We start from the raw sequence: 9,496 nt of genomic DNA on the forward strand, positions 1-9,496 counted from the left end.
CTTGATCATGTCCCTAAATTAATGAAATATAAACTGTTATACTTATAACCATGTATACACACACTCCATACAGCCCCTTTTTTACAAATAATAATGCAGTCAGGAGATGGTGTGATTCAGTGAGTGGTTTCCACATTTTTAAAATGCATGAAAATAAATATTTTCTATCACTTTGTTTATCACTATTGAAATTACCTGTTCACTAAATAATCTAACCCTCATACTTGCGTAACAATAGCAGTATATTCATTTAGTGGTCCAAGTTGAAGTCATTATGTATATTAATGACAATATGGGACAAATAAAATATAATTTAGTGGCAGCAGGTGCTGCGCACTGCCGTACATGCACAGTCAGACAAAACGACGTGCACAGTTATCAAAGGCGCGAGCGCACGTACAGTTGTGGAAAACTGTGTTTGGCAGTTCGCGACGAATAAGAAGCGGTTCTCGGTTCCCGACCCTAGATGCCGTCATTCTTGTCATGTAGTTTTAAATGATTAGCTGAAAGGCATGTGAGTGAGTGAGTGAGTGTGTGTGTGTGTGTGCGTGTGTGTGTGTGTGTGTTTGTATGTGTGTGTGTTTGTATGTACATATATATTTATATTTAAATTTAAATGTTTGTAAATTAGGAGTGTACTGGAATCTAATGAATTGGAAACAAAACTGTAATATTTTGTTTTGGCCTCCTGAATTGATTAATTTTGTTGAAAAAGAGTTTCAGGCCTTGTTTTGTATGCTGTCCCTGGAAAGTGCATGCTTCACTCAGTAAATCAAACTCTTTCTCGTTCCCCGCCACATCAAAAGCATCATCTTTTTATAGCAACTATTGATTCGCTTAATTGTGTGTATTCTTAACAACTTATCTGCCGTTTTCTCCCGACAGTACAATGCGGGCTTATTTTTGACTGACATGCACAACAAGCCCCTCTCCCCCTCCCTCTCCTCTTAATCCCTCTCTCATTGTTTGGCGTGATGTTTAAAAGCAGGCCCCCGATAAGAGATGTCAGCAGTCAAACTTCTGATTGGGTTATTAAGTGTGAGCTGTCGTTGCCGTCGTCTGGCGGGTTTCTTTTTTTTTTTTTTTTTTTTTTTTTTTTTTTTTTTTTTTGCCGTAGATGGCAAAAAATTGCAAAGTCGTGTTTGACGGCTTGATGTGAGGATAGTGACATGCCAACGCGCGTGCCTGTCAGATGCCACGCGGTGTCAGGGGCTGAGGAGACGCGCTCGATTTAGTGTCAGGTTCTGCCCATCTCTTTGCGAAAAAAGCCTTCTCGTTCAGGCTTTCTACTGCGCCCCCGTCTCACTTTTCTCTCTCTCACGGCCCCTCTATCACTCTCTCTGTAATTACAGCAAAGATGAAAAACTTCTCTGTTTGTTTTAACGTGATAAGCTGTCTTAAATGCTGCAGTGACTTGAGGGAATTATCAGGGCTTCAATCCACTGAACCGTGTTTCGGCGTGAACATTTCTTTTAAAGCGATATTTGGATAAGTGATTTATTTGACAGTTCGTAATGTTTATTTCACCAAATCCTTTTCGCTTCACGCCGCCTTCTTGATTTCTCAGAGGAATTGATGGATAGAAATCCGTCAGAGAGCTCAGGGCGGATTCAGTGATTCTTTTGGATCAGAAGACATCCTTAAAGAATATCCGAGTAATGGAAACACCACGTTTCCCAGCTGTTCACGCCCCTACATCTTCCTCCACGCAGCTGTAAATGGCACCTTACAAACATCAGGTACGGAGTCCGTTCTGATTCCGTGTGCTCAGCTGCACGCCGTTTGAAGCTGACAGCACATCTGCTTTAACCACTGAGATGGATCTTGGCATCTCGGACAGACATCTCCTGGTGGTTCGCTGAGATAAAGGAACAACTCTTCATGCGCTGCCTGTCTCTTTTTCTTCTCTTTACTCCCTCTATCTCCTCTTCTGCTCCTGTGTTTTCCTGCTCTGTCTCTTCCTATTGCCTTCAAAGTTGTGCAGGCTGTTGTTGTGGCTTTTCTTTCCGTGTTGTGTTCAAAATGGCTGATAGTAACAATAGCACTCTCACAAAGCGAACAGGAGGCTTTTTTTATAGCTGGACATGCTGTGAAGATGCATGCGCACGCTCTCACACACACACAAGCACGCTCGAAAGAGGTACTTTGATGTGTTTCGATGACGGAGAGCTCATTTTGTTCATCTCCCACTGCAGATCGAAACCAGCTGATGAAACAGGAATTTAATCCTACTGCTCCTCATTAAGCACTTGGTCTCATGGACCTTTATTCTCTTTTCATTAAGCGAATTAAACGAGTAGCATTCTCTCTCTCCCTCTTTTTGTCTTGCAGCTGTGGGTGCCGACAGTGGGCTATCACTCTGTTTTTTCTGTCATAGCTTTGTCGGCACACAATAGAGTGAAGGAGCTTTTTGTGGCTGAAACATGAAACCTTACATTTGTGAACATTATTGTTCTGTTCCTTTTCCCCCATGTAATACATCTGACAGTACATCTTATTACCACACATTTAGCTGAGGAAAATAAGCATTTTCTGGTGTGTGTTGTTGGCAACATTTTTCAGTATCCTCTTTTTTTACCTTGACAAATAAATGTGCACTTAGCAGTAATATGCAGAGCAAAAAAGAGCCGTATTGGCACAAATAAGCATAAATGTGTATTTCTGAAACAGGCACTTGTGGGCCGATGCTGTTTTCACTAAAAATCAATGCATTAACTGGTTCTTATCAATCCGCTGGGACTCTTTTGGTCAAAATATTGACAACGGAGGTAGACATCGATGCCAATGCTTAGAGAGCAGGTGGATGATATAGTACAGATATACATATAAAGCAATTTAAAATTGACATGAAATCCAAATTTACCCTAGTCACTTTATTTAAAGGATAGTTAACCCAAAAATTAAAATGTCATTTACTCACCCTAACCTGCTTGACTTTTCCAAAAGAAAATATTTTAAAGAATGTTTCAGCAGTTTTTGTACAAATAATGAAATTAATTTGGCTCCAAAACAACAATGGACCACACTGACTTTTGTTGCATGGACCAAAAACAACAACAACAAAAAACACTTAAGGCAAAAAAAAAAAAAAAAAACAAGAAGAAGAAAACTCTAAAAACCAATTAAACCCTTATGTTTAATTTTTAAGTTAATGAAGTTATTGACAATTTGGAAGTAGATTTTGAGACAAAATCGCTTAATCCTGCAAGCAGGCATAGTTATCAGTCAGTAATGAAATACTGACCAATTAACCGGCCTGTCACTAGAAGGAAGGTGCTCTAAAGATGGTTATGTATCCTCCTGTCTTTTCACTCACTCTCTCTTTTTCCCATTGCTGCACACTCTCTTGACTCCCTGAGAGTTAGTACAGCATGGACCATGACAACATGACATGCCATTTCCACTTGCATTTTAGCATGACTCGCTGCGAGAACTTCCATCGCCTCTGCCAACAGCATTGAGGCAAGCTGCACCCCGTGCTGCATCCCTGGCAATAACTCAGACGCAATCTCACACTCAGAGGAGTCTAGCTTGGCTAGTGCAAGGGAGAACTGGATCAATGTCACACACAGTCTGTGCCCTCTAACTACAGGGAAAAGGAGGATGAGAAAGAGTGAGAGAGAGTAGTCAATATGGTGTTGTTCATGTGGAGTTAATTTTTGTAAACAAAAGGGGTGGGGGGTAAATTTTGTGATATTGGATGTAAATTATGCTTTTTTGGAATGATATTAATATTCATAATAAAAAAAAAATTCTTTTTTCTTTTCCTTATAAAATTCACCGGTTTAAATTTTTTTTTTTTTTGCTTTAGAGGACTGATTTTCAAAGGAGGACTCTCCTCTGCCCTCTTTACCCTTGCTGAGCTGTTACACAGGATAGCTTTGTTAGTCTCAGCAGTGAAGGGTGCTATCTATCATAGTCAAGATATGGATGTTTGCCACTTTATAATTGCAAACCTGTGTCCTCTGCCAGGACTATTGACAAAAAAATCTCTTTAGGATCATTATGTAGGCATGCACGCACACGTGCAATGATACATTTTCTACACCTAGTCAATTTAAAGTGAATTTACTTATCCAACAATCCATGTTAAGTTGCACATTTTGGGTGCTCTTTTGTCTTATCATCTGTTTTTTCCCTTTTGTTTTGTTTTCTTAGCCTATGTGCCGGAGGACGAGCTTAAGGCAGCTAAGATAGATGAGGAGCACCTGCAGGATGACGGACTCTCCTTAGACGGTCAGGACGCAGAGTACCTGTGTAATGAAGAAGACGATGGCCATGAACAGCTGAGCTACCAGAACTCTCCACTCAGCAATGGCACCAACCCAGACGCCGGCTACGCCTCACCCCTCAGCGACACCAGCGATCACCTGGCTGACTTCAAAAGCACCTCCTCCAGAGAGGGCCAGGATAAAGAGGAGGTTGAAGACATGGAGTCAGACACTGGACTATCTTTGCAGGACAGCCTGGCACAGATGAAAGCAGTCTATGCAAACCTGATTTCTGATGCTTCCTGGTCGAGTATCACAAAGGACATTATGAAAGGCAAGCAGGTTAGCGCTAGTACCACTAACAGTACTCCAAGCAGCCACAAGGGGAACAACAGCACTGCAAACAGCCATGCAAGCAGCATGACAAGCAGCGGAGCTAGCAGCAGCAGCAATGCTAGTGCTAGCTTGAAGACAAATGTGACGCCAAGCAGCAATTCTACAAAAGCCACTGCATTAAACAATGCCAGCAATGGACCCATCAACGGTGCTAACAGTGGGGGTGTTGCATATGACTGGCACCAAGCAGCTCTTGCTAAAACCTTACAGCATATGCCCTACCACCTCATGCCTGAACCAAGTCTATTCAGCACAGTGCAGCTGTACCGACAAAACAATAAGCTGTATGGGCCTGTCTTTACGGGTGCCAGCAAGTTCAGATGTAAGGACTGTAGTGGAGCCTATGACACGCTTGTAGGTCTCACTGTGCACATGAATGAAACAGGCCATTACCGCGATGATAACAAGGACAAGGAGGAGGAAAAGGGTAAGAAATGGTCCAAGCCGCGGAAACGATCCTTAATGGAGATGGAGGGCAAAGAAGATGCTCAGAAAGTCCTGAAATGCATGTATTGCGGCCACTCGTTCGAATCCCTACAGGACTTGAGTGTCCACATGATCAAAACTAAACACTACCAGAAAGTGCCTCTCAAAGAACCAATGCCAGCTCTTGCCTCAAAGCTGATGCCCTCCACCAAAAAACGAGCGTTCCAGGACCTGATGTCTCCATGCTCACCTGAGTCAATCTCAAGCACCCCTGGCATTCCACTGGCAGAGACTGCACCCACCAAAGATCAGAAGATTTCAAACCCATATGTCACAGCTAATAACCGTTACGGCTACCAAAACGGTGCGAGTTATACCTGGCAGTTTGAGGCCCGAAAAGCTCAAATTCTTAAGTGTATGGAGTGTGGGAGTTCCCATGACACCTTGCAGCAGTTGACAGCCCATATGATGGTGACTGGACATTTTCTCAAAGTCACAAACTCCGCCTCTAAAAAGGGTAAGCAATTAGTGTTTGACCCTGTGGTGGAAGAGAAAATCCAATCCATTCCACTTCCACCCACGACAACACGTCTGCCGGCTCCAACTATCAAGTCCCAGCCTGATTCACCAGTACACCCATCTGCCATGGATGAAAGGAAAGAGTCAGAAGAGGAGAAAGTGGAGGAGCCTGAGGAGAAGAAAATCAAGCAAGAGAAAGAGGATCCTGCTGAGAAGGTGGAAAAGATAGAGAAACCCAGCCGTTACAAATATCTAAGAGAAGAGGATCTTGAAGAGTCTCCTAAAGGTGGACTAGATATTCTCAAGTCATTAGAAAATACGGTTTCCAGTGCAATCAGTAAGGCTCAGACTGGTGCACCCACCTGGGGTGGATATCCCAGCATTCATGCTGCCTACCAGTTCCAAGGGTCTGTGAAATCATCTATACCTGCTGTCCAGAGTGTCCAGATTCAACCAACATTCAACGCCAGCAACTTGAAATCTTTGACCTCTGACTCCAGCACTCTGATCCATTCTCCAAGCAGCCCATCACCACCTCCAAACCATAAAAGCAATGTCCTAGCCATGGAAGAGTTGGTGGAGAAAGTAACAGGAAAAATCCATTCAAAGAAAGACAGGGATGAAAAATCAACTGAACGTGGTTCCAAACATCTCACTGCTGAATTACCCTCTCCTGTTCTCAAAGACCGAAAGGACCTGCCAAGACCAGATGATCTTAGCAAGCCAACAAAAAATGGCACGGTGGATAAAGACCTAGAGCACGTTCCGGTTCGGGAAGGAGAATACAAAGAAAGCCATGCCGATAATCCTCTAAAGAATGGAACAGATGTCCTCAAAACGCAAGTCAGCAATGGTTGCAGTAATTTAGGAATCATCACTGACCACTCACCAGAACAGCCTTTAGTCAACCCCCTCAGTGCATTGCAGTCTATCATGAACACTCATTTGGGTAAGGCCTCCAAAACAGTCAGCCCACTCCTAGACCCACTAGCAATGCTGTACAAGATCAGCAACAACATGATGGAAAAGCCCATGTACAATCCAGCTCAGGTCAAGCAAGTCGAGCCCATAAACAGATATTATGACAATGAAGACGATCAGCCCATGGACTTGACAAAGGCTAAAAGTGGCAACGGGCCCACAAACAATTGTTCATTCACTGTTATCAGCAACAACAACAGCAACATCACAAACAGCACCCGACCCATCTTGTCCACGCTGACTGAATCAGTCTCATCTCCTCTTCGGGAGAATGCCCTAATGGACATATCTGACATGGTGAAGAACCTCACGGGTCGCCTGACGCCAAAGTCGTCAACCCCTTCCTCTGTATCTGAAAAGTCGGATGCAGATGGCTGTGCTTTTGAGGATGGCCTGGAGGATCTTTCACCTGTTCAGAAGAGGAAAGGCAGGCAATCAAACTGGAACCCTCAGCATCTGCTGATTCTTCAGGCTCAGTTTGCATCCAGCCTCCGGGAAACCCCTGATGGAAAGTACATTATTACAGACCTAGGTCCTCAGGAGCGTGTACATATTTGTAAGTTTACAGGTCTCTCCATGACCACCATCTCCCACTGGTTGGCGAACGTCAAGTACCAACTCAGGCGGACAGGTGGAACCAAGTTTCTGAAGAACATAGACTCGGGCCAGCCACTGTTTCTGTGTAGTGATTGTGCCTCCCAGTTCAGAACTCCATCCACATACATTAACCACTTAGAGTCCCACTTGGGCTTTAGCTTGAAGGACCTCTCAAAGTTATCAATAGACCTCATAAGAGACCAGCAGGCAGTCACTAAAATGATCACAGATAAGACATTTAGTGTCCTTGGCTTGACTGAGGAGGACTCTAATTCCATATTTCAGTGCAAACTGTGCAATAGGACTTTTGTCAGCAAGCACGCAGTGAAACTGCACCTAAGCAAAACGCATGGAAAGTCACCGGAGGACCACCTGATCTTTGTTACTGAGCTGGAAAAGTTAGAAAAAGCCTAAGGAAAGCAGGCTGGTGGCAGTGAAGTGACTGGATTGAGAATCATTGCACTACATCACTGTACTGCACTGCACCTGAACTGAGCCTTCAAAATCAGTCCAACTTCTGTCGTGAAACTGCCTGATTGGACCATGATCTGTTTCGATTTTTTTTCCCTCGTTTTTTTAGTCTCTTGATTTCTATCTCCTGCTTTGTACTGTATTTATCTGATATGTGTCGGTTATGTGCATGTTTTTTTTTTTTCTTTATTTTCTTTCGGAGTGACTTAATTCAAACAGAATTTACAATTTGTACTCTGTTGAATTGGGAATGAAACAAACATGGTATCCATGGGCATGGTCTAAAACAAAATGGAAAAAGAACTGAATAGATCGAGTTGCGTTGTACTAAACTCTTACTATACGTCAAAAAGACTGACTTCATTGATGCACTCCATAGTGTTGAATGTTATGAGAATATGTATAAAATCAGACAGAGCTATTTTGTTAAGTTGAGCTCCGATTTTCAGATATTGGCTTGACATAAATCAAACTGCAACCCTTTGAAGTGAAAACAGTGCATTGTAGATTTTGAGTCTTCTAAACCTCGAAGGATATTGAAGAATTTGATGGGCTGCCTATGATTATACACTTTGGTTTTTCAAAGGCATTTCTTTGTTTTTAATAATCATTGTTTTTTGTTGTTAAGTATCATTTTATACAGTAGCAATTTGAAACGTATGCTTTGGTACCACTATTTCTCTTTCTATGGTTTCGCTTTGGTTTCAACCTGTAAAGACTTTATTGAAATCTTATATACAGCACATATATTTAAATGATCAGCGAAGATGTGTAAATTTCCATCATCATATCTTGCCAATTGCCGCAGCTCAACATTGTTTGTATGGTGTGCATTCTTTTATATTGTCATTTTATATATAGTAAACGAAAAGGAAATAATATGTACAGAGATGTATATGCAGTATAAGTGCTGTAGAACCACGATTCATCCTTTAGTTGAACTAAGTTCTCTGATGTGGTAAATATGAATTGACTGAAGGAGTTGCATCGCTGTTGATGCATGGATTATGAGAGGGAATCAAGCAATGCAAAACATGAAATACAGTACATTTCAATGTTTTATCATACCATTGTGAAAAGTCCCATCAATTCCCTTAATTAAAAAGGAAAAAAAATGTTTTTGTCCCTTAATTGTAAAATAAAACCTGAAGCATTTCTTGATTAATGTTGTTCTCCATTTGGTCATTTGTGTGTTTTTCTCTTTTCCAACAACCAACAATTAATGGATGTGAACAAATTTTCTACTACTTAATGGTCTTTATTTTAGCTACTTCAAAGTTGAAATATTTCTATGTTCATTGTCCATTTTGTTCTTTGAATGCAGCGCTTTTTCTGTGCTGTATGTAAATGAGAGAGATGTTTCCAGACACAAAACCTGCTGGTAAACAGGAAACACTCTGTCTCACTGGAGCCAAAATGGGCAAAGAACTTGTGGATTTAACGCTTTTCCGTAAAGCCTGTATATCTGGCTTCTCAGGACTGAATCTGTAGCATTGATCCAGCCCTTCCTCCCTTTTTTTTATTTATTTATTTATTTTATTTTTTGAGGATCTTGGTGCAGTCCCTGTAAGTATTCTATGTAAATTACAGCAATCATGACAACTGCGACATTGTGAGTACCTGCAGAGCAGAGTGAAACATCGGCAGATAGATGCAGTTTAAGCAGATTTGCATATTTTTTTTTCTCTCTCCTGTTCACACAAGCTCTCTCCAAGCATTTCACGGGGTTTTCAGACTTAGAAATAAATGCCCAGTTTCTAGTGGGAATCAAAGATTTACTCTTTTCAGCTCAATTACTGAGTGATTATACGTGTGGACACAGGGGGCTTGAGGGGAAACGAAACAAGAAGGAAAAGGGCTGAAATATGCAGTGTTTGCACAATAATCTCAATCTC

The 9,496-nt window shown here is 41.8% G+C and overlaps 1 protein-coding gene across 3 annotated transcripts in view; it reads left to right on the plus strand.

The window, feature by feature from the left end:
- LOC109057845 (teashirt homolog 1-like) overlaps positions 1-8,766 on the plus strand; it is a 35,877-nt gene extending 27,111 nt beyond the window's left edge. For all 3 annotated transcript variants that reach the window (XM_042776635.1, XM_042776636.1, XM_042776637.1), the window contains one exon: positions 4,159-8,766. In XM_042776635.1, coding sequence (XP_042632569.1) covers positions 4,159-7,544 — 3,386 coding nt within the window. In that variant the 3' untranslated portion in view covers positions 7,545-8,766. The remainder of the gene's footprint in view (positions 1-4,158) is intronic.
- The last annotated feature ends 730 nt before the right edge of the window (positions 8,767-9,496 follow it).

This window comes from Cyprinus carpio, chromosome A19 (assembly GCF_018340385.1).
Source record: "Cyprinus carpio isolate SPL01 chromosome A19, ASM1834038v1, whole genome shotgun sequence".
Lineage (NCBI taxonomy): Eukaryota > Metazoa > Chordata > Actinopteri > Cypriniformes > Cyprinidae > Cyprinus > Cyprinus carpio.